Source organism: Dipodomys ordii, unplaced genomic scaffold (genome assembly GCF_000151885.1).
Source record: "Dipodomys ordii isolate 6190 unplaced genomic scaffold, Dord_2.0 Scaffold199, whole genome shotgun sequence".
Taxonomy (NCBI): domain Eukaryota; kingdom Metazoa; phylum Chordata; class Mammalia; order Rodentia; family Heteromyidae; genus Dipodomys; species Dipodomys ordii.
Window position 1 is genome coordinate 1,116,006 of NW_012267415.1, and position 20,253 is coordinate 1,136,258.

The window sequence follows — 20,253 nt, forward strand, 5'->3', positions numbered from 1 at the left end:
ACTCAGAGGGTATTATACTTTGACCAAGTATTTTTATTCTGGTGATTTGTTTTTCTTTGTTTGGATAATGTGAGAGTTGATAGATTTATCTGTTCTTATTCGAGCTTCAATATGCTATATTAGCTTCATTTTATAGATGAAGAAACTAACCCATTAATAGAGTTGTAGAGACATAGAAATTTATGGTCCTAAAAGAAAAACCTAAGTATGGTCCTAAAAGAAAAAACTAAGTGTGGTGACTTTTGTTTGTTTCAGCTGTGGTCTGGGACCAAAGTATATGTTGTAGATTTTTATTTTTTTATTTTTTCGGTCAGTTGTGGGCTTGAACTCTTCAACGCTAGGCAAGCACTCTTCCGCTTGAGCCACAGGGCCACTTCCGGTTTTCTGGTGGTTTATTGGAGATAAGAGTCTCATGGACTTTCCTGCCTAGGCTGGCTTTGATCCTCAGATCTCAGCCTCCTGAGTAGCTAGGATTTCAGGCGTGAGCTACCGATGCCCCGGCTTTAATTATTATTATTATTTTAGTTTAAATTAATTATGAGGGTTAGGTTCCCAAAAATTCAGGGTCTATTTTGTATATTTTTTGCAGTGTATAATCAAACCCAGAGTCTAGCACATGCATGGTAGGAAAGAGCCCTACAATGATGTATACTTCCTGTCCCATGTTAAGTTAAACTCTTACGATTTTCACATTAGTGTACTATTGTACAATAATTCAGTCATTAAATGCTCAAATTTTGGAGCACAATTCAGGGTCTGAATCTCTATCCCATCACTTAGTACCTATGAAATCTGGGTCAAATTGATAAATTCTATGCCTGAGATTCCTCATCTGTAATTAGAATAATAATAGGGTTTACTCAGAGTTCCAAGAATTTTGATGATTGATTTTGATAACTAACTCTTTTTACCCCCTTCTTTTTCTTGCTTAGACAAGAACTATTTTGTGTATACACATTTATCCACATCTGTGTATATGTATGTAAATATATATACACATATACATAAACAACATTAAATATTTTCACTTTTTAAAATTCCTTTCCTTCTAACATCTAGTTCATACATTTTTGTTTAGTGAATAAGTGAATGATAATATAATGGGATAATTTTATTTCCCCAATAATTTTCAAAACAATTGGATTATTTTGCTTTTCTCACTCAGCATTAGGACTTCCAGTTTCATTCAATTATCTTACCACTGACTAATTTCAGTCTTCTTCATGAATCCATAATACTCCATGGTATATAGTTACTAATTCTTAAACATACCAATCCAATGATGTCAAGGTGAGTTGTTTAAGATATAGTGTAGCTCTGAAAATTCACATAATATTTGCATAGTTCAACTTAGCTGAGAAGTGAGTTGTTTTTAATTATAGTTTTCAGGGGCTGGCTTTGAACCACTCTTAGCTATCAGCTTCCTATATAGCTAGGAATACACCTAGCCACCAGCACCCAGCTTGAAGTACTATATTGTAGCAGGCTTTATTTATCCAAATACATAATTGAACTTTGTGTGAGTGTGTGTGTGTGTGTGTGTGTGTGTGAGTGTGTGTGTGTGTGTGATGGTCCCTGGGCTTGAACTCAGGGTTTGGGTGCTGTTCTTGAGCATGCTTTTCCTCAGGGCTAGCATTCTATCACTTGAGTGAGTCATAGCTCCACTTCTGGCTTTTTGATGGTGAATTGGAGATAAAAATCTCATGGACTTTCCTGCAGGGGCTGGCTTTGAACCACCCCCAGATATCAGCTTCCTGTATAGCTAGGATTATCAGCATGAGCCATTCCCACCTAGTTTGCATGCAGTTTTATGTATATATACAGAAAACATAATGACTATTTAAAAAGTTTATCTTAGAAAAAGAACTTTATACTCATAAAATTAAAAACATCATATTTTGAAGAGAAAAACAACCACAACCTAATCTTTTCTTTCTATGTGTCATCACTATTTTCAATGATAGAAAAGTAGAAGAAAATAATAACTATATTCAGATATTATCCTGGTCATTACAAGCAGAATAGGAAAACCATTTTAACAATATAACTAGGACTTAATAAATTATTATGAGAATATTCTAAGATTCGATAAAAAATTATCAATTGTACTGAAAAAATACTTTAAGACTTAGAAAAAATGAGTTTCCCATAATGTAAAAGACCAGGAATTAGCTTGTAATGGTATGGAAGATAAGTGAAACAATTAGGGCTTTTTGCTTCCTAAGGAGAAGAGGCAATTGATAGCTGTTAATCGGTTTAAATCCATAGCCAGTCTTTTAAATTCCTAGTGATCAGACAGGGCATGACAGAGGGCTAGGTGCCCCGGGGTTTGTGGCCCCAGTACACTTAATCTCTCATTCAGGCTTCTTGCCTTCTAAGACTCCCCCCCCTCCTTTTCTTAGTCTCTCCTTCCCCACCCCCACCCTCATTCTAGCAATAATGTATTGAGGTTTTCAAAACTTACTTAGACTTCCTTACTGCTTGTTTGCATGTATATATGAAAAAATATATAATGTTGCCTAAGAACTATTTTAGATGTTATTAAGGATATATGCTGTCATTTATGTCACTTGTATTAACTTTGCATTTTAATGACTTAAAAAGACAGACAGGTATCATTAAATGTTTTTATTTTTTGTCTATGTTCTCCTGTGTTTCCAACATTTAGTTCATACATCTTTGTATGAATGAATGCTAATATATTAACAGGGGTTGACTATTTCCCCTATATTGTTCACAATGATTGTGCGATTTTGCAGCTTTCAATATAGACTGTTGTTTTAGGAACCATTGAATATTTATAAGCTAAAGAAACTTAGAGGGACATAAAAATTAGCCATTTTGTAATTATTTTTTAAAAGTCAGTCAAGGATTTTCTTCAGATCATTTTTCAGGTCACCTTTTTCATGTAACTCCTTAAATTTTTTTTTTTTTTTTTTTTTTAGAGGGGGGTCCTGAGCTCTGGGCCTGGGTGCTGTCTCTGATCTCTTCAGCTCAGGGCTACCACTCTACAACTTGAGCCACAATGCCACTTTTTCTGCTTATGTGGTACTGAGGAATCGAACCCAGGGTCTCATGCATGCAAGGCAAGCGCTCTACCACTGAGCCACCTTGCCAGCCCCTCTCCTTAAATCTCTGTCTCTGTCTTTAGCCAGAACAGAAAAAAAAAATTCTTTTCATCGTATGTCACATGATAGTAGGTGTATATTTCTAGGTAATCAGGACGAATTCATGGTGTATTCTCTATATTGAGTGGAGAGATCTCTTTTCCTTATAGATTTTTGCTTTCTTGAAGCAGAAGTAAGAACTTCCTTTATGGGGCTGGGAAGGTGGCTCAGTGGGGATGAGAAGGTGGTTCAGTGGTAGAATGCTGGCCTTGCATGCATGAGGCCCTGGGTTCGATTCCTCAGTACCACAAAAGCAGAAAAAGCTGGAAGTGGCGCTATGACACATCGTAGACCTGAACAGCTGAGGAACAGTGCCCAGGCCCAGAGTTCAGGCCCCAAGACTGACAAAAAAAAAGAACTTCCTTTACTTTATTCAGCTGTGCCTAACTTAAAGGCCTGTCTAATTACATCTAGGCTCTCCAGTCATTCTTTTCTTCCGTTAAAATGGATCACTCATTCAACTCATGTTCATCGAACACCTAAGTGGTGGGTATTGTTCTAGGCACTGGAAATAGAGAAGCAGTTCATTTGTGATCCAACCATTTGTTAAGCTCAACTGTATAGACATTATGAATGTTTTCTAGCTCTAATATATTTTTATGACTCTTTTCCTTCCACATTAAAGTTGAGCCACTCCCAAAATCATGGTTTAATTATATTCCTCTTTTATGTTTTCATTAAAAAAAAAAAAAAAGTCTGGTTCAGCTGGTCACTGGTGGCTTACCACTGTAATCCTACCTACTCAGCAGACTGAGATCTGAGGATCACAGTTCAAAGTGCTCAGGCAGGAATGTCAGTGAAACTCTTATCTCCAAATAATCTCCAAAAAGCTGGAAATGGAGTTGTGGCTCAAGTGCTAGAGCATTAGCATTGAATTAAAAAAGCTCAGAGACAACTTCTAGATCCTGAGTTAAAGTCTGAGGGCTGGTGTGAGTGCTCATGTGCACACACACATATAAAGATATAGGTCCATATAGACATAATGTACTCCTAGAATTTTAGGTGGTAAATATATTTTTGCATCAAAACTTATATATGCTCATGTGTACGAATTTTCTCTACTAGATTTATTACACATAGTTTTTGTTTGGAAATTGTTATTTACCCTTTTAGAAAATAAAGACTTACTCCATTTGTGTATTATTTCCAAACATTAAGATTTAAGATTTGGAATACTTTGAAATTTTCTTTGTCTTATGTATGTGACATGATTAGAGTCTGCTTTTCTACATCTTTTACTAGGGCACTTCAAATAATCTGTAAGCATTAGAACAAAGATTTAATAAAAAGAAAAATGGGGGAGATATAAGGACGGAAAGACTACAAGTTACTTTGCCAATGTGTAAAAGATTTTCATCAGACATTCTTGTTCAAGTCAAAAGTACTGACTCAGTTTTAGAATGACTGAAGTTGACTACATTCCTATAGGGATTTCTCAGTAATCCTTTAAAAGGCTCTTTTTACCATTTTGTTTTCCAAAAGTGTAATTGTCTTTAGACAATTATCTTTAAAATTGCAACGCCATATGCTTACTTTGCAGGCATCAACAGCTCACCTTGAATCAGGGATCTTTAAATGTGACATAGTGCGACTACCTAATTTTAAAAGCAAAGTTGAAAGATTTGGCTTTTTAGTAATGTAAATGATTTTAGATAATTGACCACAGCAAATTCTTTCTGCAATACTATACAAATTCTATGAAAATCTAATGCAGCCTTTTAACAAAAGAATTGATCAATTCTTTACATAAAGAGGCTCTTTAAAAATATAAATATTATATTGAAGAAAAGTGGAGAAAGTGGACAAACTTGTCTTGTTCCTGATTTTAGAGGAAATGGTCTTAGATTTTTACCATTAAGTATAATGCTGGCTGTAGGTTTGTCATATACAGCCTTTCTTATATTGAGGAATGTTCCAGTGCTTTTATCATAAAAGGGTGTTGAATCTTGTCAGCTACTTTTTCTTTATGTATTGAAATGATCATGTGGTTCTTGTGTTTGCTTCTGTCCGTGTATTGAATTACATTAACTGACTTGCATATCTGTAATGAATTCTGTTTTACAATAGTTAGTTGTTGAGTTTGATTGTCCTGAATTTTATTGAGAAGTTTTGCATCAATGGTCTTAAAAGACATGGGTCTATAGTTCTCTTTCTTTGATGAGTCTCTATCTGGTTTTGGGGTAGTGTTATGCTGACTTTATAGAATGGTTTGGTAGTGATCTTTCCCTTTCTATTTCATTGAAGAGAGTTTGAAGAATGTTGGTGAGAGTACCATTCGTAAGAAGTCTGAAGGACTTGGAAAAATTATATTAAGCAAAGTAAGCTAGACGTAAAGAAACATAGGTTGCATGGTTTCCTTCATTTGTGGTAACTAGAATTTGCTTATAAAGCTATAAGTAAACACTGGATGGTAAAAGAAAAAAAATACATGGGACATGATAAATTATACAAATCTCTAGGCATTCACATAGATCAAAGAAAGATATTCTTTTTTTTTTTTTTTGGGTCCGGTCATGGGCCTGAACTCTGGGCCTGGGCGCTGTCCCTCAGCTCTTCAGCTCAAGGCTAGCGCTCTACCACTTGAGCCACAGCGCCACTTCCGGGTTTTTTTCTTTTTGCTTATGTGGTGCTGAGGAATCGAACCCAGGGCCTCAGGCATGCAAGGCAAGCGCTCTACCACTGAGCCAACTTCCCAGCCCCAAAGAAAGATATTCTTAGGAGAGGATTACATAGGCACAATAGCTATGTGCATCTGATCATATAAAATAATATTTATTGAAATGAACTACAGGAAATGGAAACAAAAGTATTTCATTTTCTCTTCTTGTTACTGTTATATACTCGTAATTGGGCATCCATGGCACATGCTTGTAAAGTCTAGCTACTCAGGAGGCTGAGATTTGAGGATCATGAAGCCAGCCTGGGCGGAAAAGTCCATGAGACTCTTATCTCTAATAAACTACTTAGAAAAAGCTGGCAGTGGTGCTGGGGTTCAAGTGGTAAAACATCCATGAGCAAACAGAGGCTTAGGGACAGCACCTAAGCCTTGAGTTCAAAACTCAGGACCAGCAAGAAACAGACAGGGTGGGGAGAGTGGGGGGGAGAAACTTTCTATCTGACTGACTAATCACCCCTCTGTACATCATTTTTAGAGTAACAATGAATAAATTTGAAAATGTAAATATTATTTTACAAATATATGTAGGTTTCCAGGGCAATTAAATACATCCCTTACCTTACATTACACAGATGGATGTCACCAAATTGTCACTGTCTAATTGTAAACTACTTAATAAGTTTATTTTATAATAGTAACAATCTTAGAAGCATTTTGAGCTGTAGGATGCTTTAATATCATAAATGATACAGATCAGTATTTTATTCACTGTAGGTTCACTAATTTTACCAACAAAACGAAGAAGGAATTTGGATTTAATGACTTTCTTCACAATTTTAATTATTTTTCCCTCCATCTACTAAGAAACAAACTTGTGAATATAAATAAACAAAACCCTATGACTAATATTGCTGCCTTACTAGAAAAAATCTACATAGATGAAAAAATAGAAAGTCTATCTAATCAATCTATCTATCTATCTATCTATCTATCTATCTATCTATCTATCTATCTATCTATCTATCTATCTATCTATCTATCTATCTATCTATCTCTACTACCTGTCCACCTCAGTTCTCCATGGAATATTAATAATATCACCCTCTTAAGTGGTTACTGGAATGCTTGTGTAATATCTCTGTGTGGAACTAGTTTACATCCAGCTTGGAGTATGGTTTCCTCATCATAAATCTCATGTGACTTTGATATATTTCCCTGAAATACTTAGCACTTACGTGTGTATCTTTTTCCAGCTGTGGTTGTGTAAATATTTACAGATTTCAGTCACTGGTGTTTATATTTTATCTTCCAACTGGGCAGTTGTTGAAGGAATCCTGCCCTGCCCCATACTGTGTTGCTAGTTGTCTTGTGTCAGTGGTGTTTTGTTCCCAGTGTTCTGGGATTCTTCCTGAAGGCAGTTGAAAACATCATCTTCATTCCTTTATCAGTCTCTTTGGCTACAAATCTCTCCTTTGTAACTTCTCAATTTCCTATGTAGAGTGCAGTTGGACCCTGGAAGAAAATCTTGCCAATGATTATATAAACTTCCTATCTTATTACATAATACTGTGCAAATTAACATAACTACAATGGTGTTTGGCAGGTAGCTTATAAAACTTATGATTTATGATTAGAGAAAGTTTTTTTTAATGCAGAAAGAATGAAAAGTATTATCTATGTAAAATATAGCATGTGCACATTATATGTATGGATTAAGTTGTGAACAAGTAAAAGTGGATTCCAGGTGCTACTTTTAGAGAAAAAGATTATGATCATTAATGTGTAATAGTTAGGGCCTTTCTTCTACAATTCTAAGATTAATATATGTTCTAGCTTATTTTATTTTATGTTAGTGTCACTTTCTCCAATGCCTCTCTGCAGGATTAAGGAGAAATCAGCTTAATAGTAAAGTATGTGCTTTATGTATGAGATCCTGAATTCAGTCCCAGCATGTAAAACATCTGCTTTTTGTGAGTCATAGTTATTGGTATAAATTGCATGAGTTGAGGCATAAGTTGTTATATGTTGAATATTCCCTCAAATATGTTTGTACCAAAAATTTATTTTATTTTATAGTTACTTTTTGAAACAGTATATTGATATATAGCTCATAATCATCCTATGGTGCTAGTTTTAATTACAAAAAATAGTTGTGTTTGAACTGAAGGTCTCAGAATATTAGAAGGTGATAATATAAAGATACTTACTCAACCATGCAAGCGCATATTTGGAGATGATAACACAGTGCAGTATAAGGAAAGTTTTATATCCTCATTTACTCATCACCAAGGCCTTTACTGAGTTAGGTGACTATGAACTCATTTGATGTACAGGTAGGCAGTCTATGCCTGTGTGTATATAGAGACAAAACAGGTATCTTCAGATTTTACTGTTTCTTTCTCTTATCATCTTGTATTTAAAACAAGTAAACAAAGCACAGACTTTCAATGTTGAAGAGGAAATGGACAATGCATGCTTATCTGTGGATTTTCAATAGTCAATCTAAGTGATACTTATGGATTAGCTGGAGGAGCAAGAATGTGGGAATTGACTCTGATTGAATCCCAGGACTGCCATCTCCCAGCTGTGTGACAGCTGAGCTTTAAGTTCCCCATATGGACACCACATAAAACAACAACATCTACCTTAGAAAGATGTTATGAGAGAAGAACTAATTAATACCAGTTTGCTTTTCATGGCCTTCCCTTCTAGCTTAGAATTTATTATAAAGGATCATTTGTTAGAGGTTTTAGAAAAGAAGATGACTACCATTTATATTTTTTATTACTGAGGCTAACCCATTATTCATATAAATTGATGGAGATATTGCATAGTAATTTTCCTGAAAGTGATATATTATAAGAAATGAGAGATTTGGGGTCTTTTGGTGATTATTAACACAAAAGGTATTGGTGCTACTACCATCAAACAACAATGTTTCTACTGATGTTAGTTATTTTTCTCAGTTTATTGTATTCTCTTAGTGTATATTTTTCTCTGTAAATGTATTCCACAGAAACAACACTCGGTAATATATCCTGCAATTAATATAAACAGAAAGAGTTCACTGGCTAAATGTTGCATATTATACTCATTTTCTGGCCCATGTAAGGTACATTAGAAGACTAAAGGCACTGTGGCCTCCAAGTCTTTTTATTCTTTCTGCAGCAATATTATTAACAATCTGAGGAAAGAGTATTCCACAGAGCATTTTTGAAAATTCAGTCATTAATAACATTGAAAGCATTTTTATTGCTGAAGCTTTTACTGAATGCTTCTGAGTAGACATAGTGATGAAAACTTGGACCAGAGTCCTCTGTTCCCCAGTCCTGGTGGCTGTGGTCCAACTGCAGGCAGAGGATGGAAGAGAATCTCAGCAGCACAGCAGTGTAGTGGAGCCTGGGTGATCTCCAGGTTCGGCAATTGTCCGTGACTTCCTCTACACCCTTTCCCTAGACAGTTTTATTCTTTCTCATAGTTTTTGCCTCAGTTCTATTCAACAGTTCCAGCTGAGATTTCTTAGATCATGCTTGAATATACAGTTGGCTATGTGTCATCACCATTTGGATATTCTAGAAGAACTTCTATATCTCCATATCTCAGGTTGTGTATCCTGCACCTCCCCTACTCCTTTTCCTCCCACGAAATCACACTCTTTATTCTTACCTTCACTAGCATTGCCTTTCAACCATCACTGACACCAGAAATTTGGGATGTCCTTTACTCCTGTCTCTCTTCCATCCTGTGGTGTTTTTTTTTTAAATTTTTTTCTTTTGTAATTGTGAAAATACCATATAGGGGGGTTACAATTACATGGGCAAGGTAATGAGTACATTTCTTATCAAGCATTGTTGCCTCCACCTGTATTTCCCCTTCCCAAACCTCCCCCCCTTCGACCCCCACCCCCGCCAAAGTTGTAAAGTTCATTTTTCGACATAACATCTTGTACATCTCATTGTTTCAATAGATCCACCTGTATCCCTATTTAAACAACTTGTTATTTCCCTTCCCCTCCACAAATTATAACAACATCAAATACAGTGAAAACAGGGGTTATACCGTGGGGGAGGGACATACAAAACAACAAAGAAATCATCTTATAAATATGTTAGAAACAATTGGAAGAAAGAAAAAAAACATTTGAATCCTTATCTTGGGGTTTATTTCACCTAACATCAACTTATCTGACCTTTTCTACTTGTCTCAGACATATACTAGTTATTGCAAATAAGGGAAACCATGGGACCTATGTTTCTTTGGGCCTGGATTACTTCACTTAATGTAATTTTTTCTAAGTCTTTCCATTTCCTAACAAATGGGGCAGTGTCATTCTTTCTGATGGAGGCATAAAATTCCATTGTGTATATATATCACATTTTCTTGATCCATTCATCTACTGAAGGGTATTTGGGTTGGTTCCATATCTTAGCTATGGTAAATGATGCTACAATAAACATAGTCATGCTGGTAGCTTTAGTGTGGTCTTGTTTGTGAACATTTGGTTAAATGCCCAAAAGTGGGATTGCTGGGTCATAGGGGAGCTCTATGTGGAGTCTTTTGAGGAACCTTCATACTACTTATCTTTACAAGGGAGATTTAATTAAATGCACCACCAATTAATAAATATAATACATCTTGATCAATGTCACCTATTTTTCTCTTTCTTCCTGATCTTTCCCATCCCCATCCATACTATCAAGTTATGTAGTTCCATTTTCAAATATATACATTGCATATAACAGCTATATTCACTCACACTTCCTCTCTGTCCCTTCCATTGCTTGGGAACAGGTTTTGCTTTTATGACTTATAAATATCTAGACATTTTTCTGTTTTCATTTTGGTTTAGATTTACAAATTCATATATTTCTTGCTTGAAGGATGCAAAACCATCCTACTTAATCCCCTTGTAACGTAGCCTACCAGGAGAGAGCTCCTTAAAATTAAAGTTGTTCATATCCATCCCTGACTCAATTATTTTTTAAATTTTTTTTTATTGTAAAGATACTATACAGAGGGGTTACAATTACATGAGTAAGGTAATAAGTACATTTGGCTCAATTATTTTAAAAATGATTTCCTGTTGCCTTCAGCTTAGCTGCAGAACTCCAGCTTCACGTACAAAGCACACCACATCATTTCTTTCAGCTATTATTTCAGGTTCATGATTCCTAATCTCTGACATGCTTGTCACACACAGGCCATACTAGCTTCCTTTCAGATCCTAAGTGGACCATACATTCTTGCAGCTGTGCGTCTGGGTGAAATCATCCCCTTCATTTTCTTTATGACTGCTTCAAGATTCACCTCAAGTTCCCTGGCTCCAAATTTTCCTCTAACTTGCTGAGTTTGTCTTAAATGCCCTTTCTTTGTGTTCTCCTAGCAACAGTGGCCGCCTCATTTCCCATCTCAAATGAACTTTCAGATCTTAAAATAATATGTGCCTTAATAAAACATACACGTTTACATCCATATGTATGTAATGTAAAAGCCAACTTCAGTTTCTTTGTGTGGTCAGCATAGCTTTTGTGAGGGATTACGAACTTCTCCCTTTTCCCTTTTACTTGCTGGTTTATTTCTTCCTCCTCCTCTTTTAGAAGTCTGGTAGACAGCATACTGCACTAAACTAAAGCTATTTCTCAATATTTATTTTAAAACTATTAGTGTTTATAGATAACTGTTTCTTTGTAGTTATGAGCAAATAACAGGTCTTTTCACTTAATCAATTTAGAAAAATTGATTAAACTAGCTAAGAATTAAATAGATATCTGTGAGTCGTATGCAGGATGTATAATATATTAAGTTTCAATAGCATGCTCAGTGGTTGCAATCTTAAAAGATAAAATCTTATAGTCTTTCTAGAATTGCATAATTCTTAAGCTCATTCTGCTCACTGGGATTGTTTTTGTTAGCATTCCATTTTTTTTCATTTAGTACACATATTTTTACTAAGAACCATAGTGTACTCAGTATTCTATTAAGCAATAGGAGAGCAACAATGAGCTAAATCATAGTAACAGATCTTATAGACTACTGGGAAGGGAGAATCTTTAAAAAATTCAAACCAATAGGTTTCAGTTATAATACTGATCATTTTTTTATTATCAAGGCTGGGAATATGGTGATATGGGTTTAACTCTTTAATTTTCTTGTTTTAAATGTATTCCTTTCCTTTACTATTAAAACAATTTCAATTGGTTTATTTTTTATTTGCATACATGCAGAAACACTACTTAAATCATGTTCATTCTTAATTCACTGACCTCATTTGCCCAACCCCCTTCTGCTGGTATGACGTATAGAGGCTGTTTCATTTTCCTATCATTCACTTTTGTAGTGTGCATTAATTGTAACAAGGGGTTTCACCATGCTCTCTCACATGTACATTTATTATATTGTGGTCAGGATAACCCTCTTGACTGCCTCCGCTTTTTTTCTACCCTCAGTGCCTTATTGACCTACAATTTTTTTCATTGAGATTCTTTATTCTATCTCTATATATGGTTACAGTGCATTCCAAAATTATTCCCTCTTCATCTTTCTTATATTCTCTCCTCATCTCCTAAAGCATCTCATAATTAAAATCATGTTTTATGTGTTTATGTATGTATAACATGTATATATGTATATGTATATAAGTTATATATCTACATATACATGTATTTAGGTATATAGTATGACTATTAGTATATTATATATATACACATATGCATATCTGTAGATATATGTTTTTTAGGTTTAACCTCCATGTATGAACAACAGCTCACAACATTTGAATTTTTGAACTTGGCTTATCTCCCCAGTGTTATAAGCTTATAAAAGCCAAATCTATTTTTATGGGAAAGGTCTAGGAGAGCAGGGATTTGAAAGAACATTGTAAAGGAGGAAAGTTTATTTGGAGTTCAGGTGCTGTTGTAGGTATGGGCTAAAGGCCCTGTGGAAGCTCAGTTTGTTATGGAACTAAAAATGAGCCTAGGAGTCTGAAGAGCTCAATGAAGGAATGAATGGGCTGGCTCTTCTCAAGGATTTAGGAGCAAAGAGTGAATTCTAAGGACCTTTGAAGTACTGAAGGACCCAGGATATATTTTCATTTCAAAACCTTAAGCTGACTATTTAGTGGATTATTTATTTTGGATGGTAGCTGGTTATTGAGGACCAGAAGAGAGGTTCTAAGGAATGTGCATTATGACTTTGCTTTCTTTATTAGGATCAGAATACTAGATGAGAGCCAGATATGGGACTACATTTGTGAGATTTACACATTTACTCTGTACATAGCAGAAAGAAGATTAGAATGCTTAAAATTTTGAAGCATTCTGATTTTATAATTTAATTGTAAAAAAAAGTAGAGTCGCAGGATATACTTACGTGGCATAGACAATGAAAACTACATTTATGAAGTGAACTGTAAGGTCCAGGATGTGTCATTAGTATCCTTTTCCATTCAGTATGTGCATTGTTCAAATTTAGTTATTTAGTGTTTCATCTTTGAAGCCTGTTCAAATATGTACATGCTAATCATAAAGCCAATTATTAAAACTGTGGAAAGTGTGTATGTATATTATTATTTACAAAGAGTTGAGCATATGAGAAATGTTCCCTTATATTAGAATGTAATAGTGTGTTTGTCTATAGCAGATGAGTTAGTGGATGCTATTTATCAGGTCTCTAACACCTCTCAGGAAAAACAAGCAGTATTCATGGTATAAGCACACTTGAGTTATAGAGTCTGGAAGGGTTTAAAGACAATGGGTTTCTGCTGCAGAGAACTGGCAAAGTATAAACAAGAAAACGTTCTGAGCAGAGGGTCAATATTTAACTTGGAGTGTTGAAGCTTATTATTTTTAATGAATTTTCAAGTGATAGATGAAATATTCATATTTTACCAATTCTTCTGCAGGCTCCCGCCTTCGACAAGAAGATTTTCCACCTCGAATTGTTGAGCACCCTTCTGACCTCATCGTCTCAAAAGGAGAACCTGCAACCTTGAACTGTAAAGCCGAAGGCCGCCCAACACCTACGATTGAGTGGTACAAAGGGGGTGAGAGAGTGGAGACTGACAAAGATGACCCTCGCTCACACCGCATGCTGCTGCCAAGTGGATCTTTATTTTTCTTAAGAATAGTACATGGACGGAAAAGTAGGCCTGACGAAGGGGTCTATGTCTGCGTTGCAAGGAATTACCTTGGAGAGGCTGTGAGTCACAACGCATCGCTGGAGGTAGCTAGTAAGTAAAAGGGGCATTGTGGGCTTACTGGAGAAAGTGGCCTGATGGTGTGATTTGTTTTGATTAAAATATTTGCACATGTATCCCAGGTGTTAACTGAGATAATCTAGTTTTATATATAAGCAGAAAGTAGTACTTATGTGTGTTTGTGCGCACGCACGCACACTGGTACTGGGTCTTGAATTCAGGGCTTTCACACATTTTTTAAAGCTTTTTTCATTCAAGGCTAGTGCTCTACCATTTGAGTTAAAAGTTAACTTTTGTAAGCCAGGCACTGGTGGCTCACGCCCATAATCCTAGCTACTCAGGAGGATCGCGATCTGAGGATCGGGGACAGGAAAGTTCATGAGACTTTTATGTCCAATAAACCACTAGAAAACAGGAAGTGGTGCTGTGGCTCTAGTGGTAGAACTAGCCCAGAGTTCAAACCCCAAGACCGACCAAAAGAAAAGTTACCTTTTTAAACTGTATTAATACAAGGCTTTCACATTTTAAAAATATTTAAGCTTAAATATTTTTAAGCTTAAATTTGTGTTTCTCAATTCCCAGTTAATTGATAATGTATTTACTTGTCTTTTTTTTTCTTTTTCTTTGACCACCAGTGTATGCCTTAGAACCAAATCTGCAAAGTGTACGAAAGCTGTAATTAGAATAGGTTATTTTGATGTAGCTTTGGGATTTTCAAAGCTCAAAGTGAAATCTAAGGAAAAATAGTTTAAATTGATGTTCAGTCCAGGTATAAAAGAACGTGTATGTATTGATAATACCATCTTTCAAAGTAAGGGTATTACTTCCTTTATAACTTTTGATATTTTTTATTTGAGTGTAATTATTCTTTGTGGAGGTAAAATCAAAGAAGTACTTGAGAACAAACTCAGAGAATCATGAATGTTGATATACAAAGCTTAAGCCTATTTTTACCGGTACAAAACTGAACAACAGAGAACAAACCAATGTGGTTATTTTGTGGAATTATAGTCTTATAAAGGTATTGTATAACAACAAAATATTAAGGATTGTCTCTTGTTCCTATGCTATTTCCTATTCTACTTGGATTCTTACCATTGTTAGAATATACAAAGGAAGTTATGGACTTCAATAAGTCCAAATGCTTACCTTCTAGAGCTTTCTTTTCAAAACACCTATGGTTTCACCACCAATGATTAAGATACCCTTTTAATCACTGGGATTTAGACAGCTGTGTTTTCTGATCTGGCCTTTGTGTTGATATTTTACTATTAGTTTCCAGCTAAATTCTCTTTCTAAGCTAGGCATTCCATTACCTTGAGAAGCCATTATGGGAAAAGCTTTTCAGTCAGTCAACAAAGATATGATCATGAAATTGAAACCAGACATAAGATCATTGTATTGCATTTACAGCAAAATATTTAAATTCACAGCTTCTTAATGTATAATTCACAAATTTTAGCCTGATATTCATCACTCTGTTTTTAAACGTTTTTCAGTTCAAAAGGGGAAAAAAAAGATTAGAAACATGTCTTTATTTGGATTTAGTATTTTATTTAGACACACAAGTTTATGGGAATAAAAATAAAAATAAGCACTCTGGCCTTAGGAAATTTTTTTCCTTTTGGTAAAAAGGTTTAGGAACTATTACTTAGTAAATTCTTGCTTCATGTTACCTTTATTCTTTGCTTTACTATAGATGTTATATTTCAGTTATATATTCTAGACAATGAACACTACTCTTTGACCATCTGAAAGGATGTTTCTATACTAAAATCAAAAGTAGTATTTTGTGTACTTCATTAATATCAAGGTTTAGAGGAGAGAGCTTTTATTTACTATAAGTTAGACTTGTACTTTTAACATTTGAATTTATTTTTCTGGAGGTTATTGTGATTTTTTTAAGGCTTAGTTTGGGTTCTGGAAGTTCACTAAGACCTATTCTTACTGTCCTCAAGGTTCAGACACAGGAAGACAAAGATTGCAACTAATGCCATAGTGATACTCTAGCCCCACGTAATAGCATTAACAAAAGTGTCTCGAGGCAACACAAGTTTCACAGCACAGTTGTTGGGAATGCTTTTGAAAACAGTTATCTGTGTGTGTGTGTGTGTGTGTGTGTGTGTGTGAGTTTAAACCAAGTGTACAGCTGTAACAACAACTGGATTTCTTGGTTTTTAGTAATTTTCTGTCTCTCAAACTTTGAAAAAAATGGCACAGAATACCATTTAAATTTAATTTCCATGTAGTAATAATAACAATTTCGTCTATTGTACTTTAATGTTTACCTAAACTGGAAATAATGAACCTAAAGGATTGTATTTCTTGGTTATTTTTAGAACTTATTTTTATTTATATCACATTTATAACCAGGTAGACCACAGGATAGTCTTGACCAACTCTTTATCATAGCCATGCTGGTAAACTATATTCCTTTTCTGGAAAACTTAGTTTTGGTGATGTTTCACTTATTTCATAGAATTATAAATCTAAAGACTATCATGTTAAGTATTTAATAATCTTTATTTTTAATATTTATACCAGGATTATTTTACTTTGTTTTATGAAGGAAATACTATTTAATCACTGATTAAATATTAAAAGACAAAAACAAAACTTATAATTACTATTTCCATTGACAAACCAAAAATGATATATCCTGATAATATCTAAATTAGACTATGAGATTTAGAACTTGCTGTTTCTTAAAACTTATGTAAACTATGCATCTAATTCATGTTCAAAGCTAGATTTCTAAGAAATCTTTTAAGTATTATTTTCATACTTATTTTTGGTTCTTTCTATTTGAGAGTCTATGAAATGTTTGGGATGTATTCTACTGCTCTTAATACGATGCATGCACAAATTGATAGCATGGTTCTTTGATACAATTTATATCTATAGAATAATTGGTTAATTACATTGAGTTTTGAGGAAAGTACATTTGAACCTTGATCTTTTTACTTATCATTTTGAATGTGGCTCTCTATGTCATCTACTGAAAACATACAGTTTGCATATGATTATTTCTTCCTTATGTGGCTTCCTCCCAAAGAAAGTCCCTCAATTGAGGCAGACATTTACTGGCTCTATAACAAGCAAAGAGAACAATCTTTTCTTTAAAAAGAATCAGTTTGTTTGTTAGTAAAACATTATCTTTCTATATTTTATTAATTAAGGTACTTACTTCCCTAATCCAGTGTTTTATGCATGCAGTCAAACATTCTACCACTGAGAACTTTTCCTAGCACTTTGAATTTTGGAGATAGAATTGCCTGCCTGCCTGGCCTCCCTCCCTCCCTCCCTCCCTCCCTCCGTTCTTTCCTTCCTTCCTGCCTTCCTTCCTTCCTTCCCTCTCTCCTTTCTCTTTTCTTTCCTTATTCCTTTCCCATTTCTTCCTTTTCCTCCTTTCTCTCCTTCTCTTTCGTGCCTTCTCTCTCTCTTATTTGCTCTTTCCCTTTCTTCTTTTCCTTTCCTAAACCTGTCCTAGGTTTAAGGGAACTCAAACTCTTCAAACTCAGGAGCTTCTAAATGCTAACAGATACTCTATCTCTGAGCTATAACCATAGCTGTCAATATTTTCCTGGATAACTATAAGACTTAATGTGATAGAACTTATATGACATGGCTCATAGATATAATGGAAAAGTTTAACTCTCTAGAAAGAATGTTACAAAACAGCTGCCACCTAGGTATTAGTAGACCCACTGTCTTGGAATAGATTCAGTCTAGTAATCTAGGTGTTCTAGGTGACACAGTCCATGTGAGTCTCATGAGCCACATTTTTTTCTCTAAAAGTAAGTGATATTCATACATGCTGAAAAGTACTGAGATGATTATTTCAACACTAGCTGATACTTAGATACAATGTCCCTTGTGGTTTCCAGAAAATCAATTCAATATTTGGTTATTTATGAGAGAATCTTGGCAATGTCTCCTTGTATCAACAGTACTGTCTTTATAAACTAATAAAACAAAAAGTACATCTGGTTATCTTTCAAATCTGATTGGATCATTCTTTTAATCCTCATAATTTACTTCTGATGTAAATCTGGGAGTCATTCTCACAAGCATAAAATAACTTGTGAATTACTTTTATTTATTTTAAACTCTGTATTCAATGACAAGTTTGTTTACCATGAGCATATTTAAATGTTCATTTTTATTTAATACTATATATATTATCCTAAGACATTATTATTTATAAGTTAAATGTATATTTATAATGTTGAATTTAAAAAATAAGAAATTCAATACATAGAGATAATACTAAAATACACCTTGGGTTAAAAGAGTGATTTTTTGTGTGTGCTTTTTTTTGGTCCTAAATCCTAACAAGAATTTTGTTGAGTTGTAGTGACTCCTTTCTTCATGAGGACTACAGGATAGCTGGAGGAAGAATAGTCCAGTTGAAAATAAGCAACTCACCATGCAATTAATTAGTTGTGAAATAAATAGGTATTGTAGAAAGGGATAAGATAAGAACTGAGTAGTAATTATTTTGGGGTGTTACCAGAATTAAGAGTAATAGTAAAAACAGACTAAATAAATAGTACATCTTAAAGTCCATGAGAAGTTTGAAGATTTGGACATATTTGAGAAATTGGCAAATGATAACTATAGCAATATTGTACAAATTAGCTAAATGTCTAGAGATATTAAAGGCTAGATTGTATAGTCCCTATGACCATATTAAAAATAGCTCTTTGTTCAAAGCAATGACGTGACTGGATGAGATATAGTTTAAAATGAAACCAATGTAGTTGTTCAGTATCAGATGTATAGAGAATGCATTGTAGAATATATGATGATCAAATAGGAAGCCATTACAATATTTCAGATAAAAGTGCTCACTCTTTGAAGCTGCTAGTGGTATTATAGAGGGAGAAATAGGAAGGATTAGATTTTGACATTGATAGTTTGATAGTTTGAATTTTGGGGACTGGGATAGACATTGAAATTTTGCAAGAGATGTAATTATTATTGGTGACAAGGTTATGGTCATGGCCAGCTCTATGATTATTTAAGCAGCTTGGATGGGAATTTATTAGCCTCGAATGATTTGTAGTAGTTTAATATTCTTCATTCCATTACAGTCCCAAGAAGTTGAATTTTCCCATGTTCACTCACCTACAGCACATTTCTCTTCCCATTCCACTGGTCACTACCTTATTCCTGTAGGAGCAAGATGCCTGGATCCCAGACTCCTGCTTTTCTTGTTTGACCTCCTTCATGCCTGTGTCACCTGGTACCCAGCATACATTCCCAGCACACTGCCTTATAGAACAGTATTTATGGTTACATGGTTAGTGCCTTGGATCACTCCTGGCTTATTTTACATAAAGCCATCTAACATGCAACTTAGAAATGTTTCATTTCATTTCAGGATGCCACTTCAAGCAATAGTCTGATATGCCCTTCCCTCTCTTTTCTTAGTCAGTGACTTCCTAAACTTAAGCAGGTTGCATGATCACAAACCCACAATCCACTAAAAGTATCATACTTTGATCTTGCACTTTTTCCATATTTATTGGAACACTATTAATAATAGCCAAGATACAGAATCACAGATTGTTACAGTGACATAGTACTTGGAATTATCTCATGCATTGTTAAACTAAAAGGAGAAATGATTTATTGTGATACATAGTTAACGAGTCACATAGTTTCAGATCTGTGACACAGAAGAAAATGGTGAAGAGTGTGTGGTAGAACAAAGTTATCACTATGGCTACTGGAAAGCAAGGAGTTAGGATGGAGTTAACATCCTAATGCACCCATTAATAGCATGTTTCAGTGACCTAACTTCCTTTCATTAGGCCATACCTCCAAAATCCATCTCCCAGTAGAGCCTGAGACTGGGAATGAAGTCTTTAACCTATGGCCATTGAGGATATTTAAGATTTAAATCATAGCAATATCTGTTGGTAAACATATTGATAAAGAAAATACATCATCTGTACATTTGGTATGTACTGTCCAGCTATTAAAATAAACAAAATAGCATCCTGCTAACTTGCAATAAAAAGGTGGGAAGCATAAGCAAAATCAGATATATACCCAAAGGCAAGTATTATCATATTATATGATTTGTTTGTTGAAACTGTAAAGTCTATTCTATGAAAAAATAGAGGATGATAGAGTTTGCTAGACAATGGGAAAGATGAATAGAGAAAGAAGTTTAAAGGCACTGAAACACAGATAGGAGGTTTTAGTAGCATAATTAGGCAACTTGGTTACTATGATCTAAAATATATTTCAAAATAATGAGAAGG

The 20,253-nt window shown here is 34.6% G+C and overlaps 1 protein-coding gene across 3 annotated transcripts in view; it reads left to right on the forward strand.

Moving 5' to 3' along the window:
- Positions 1-20,253, forward strand: part of Robo1 (roundabout, axon guidance receptor, homolog 1 (Drosophila)) — an 829,689-nt gene that overhangs the window by 504,604 nt on the left and 304,832 nt on the right. For all 3 annotated transcript variants that reach the window (XM_013034895.1, XM_013034896.1, XM_013034897.1), the window contains one exon: positions 13,685-14,011. In XM_013034895.1, coding sequence (XP_012890349.1) covers positions 13,685-14,011 — 327 coding nt within the window. The remainder of the gene's footprint in view (positions 1-13,684; positions 14,012-20,253) is intronic.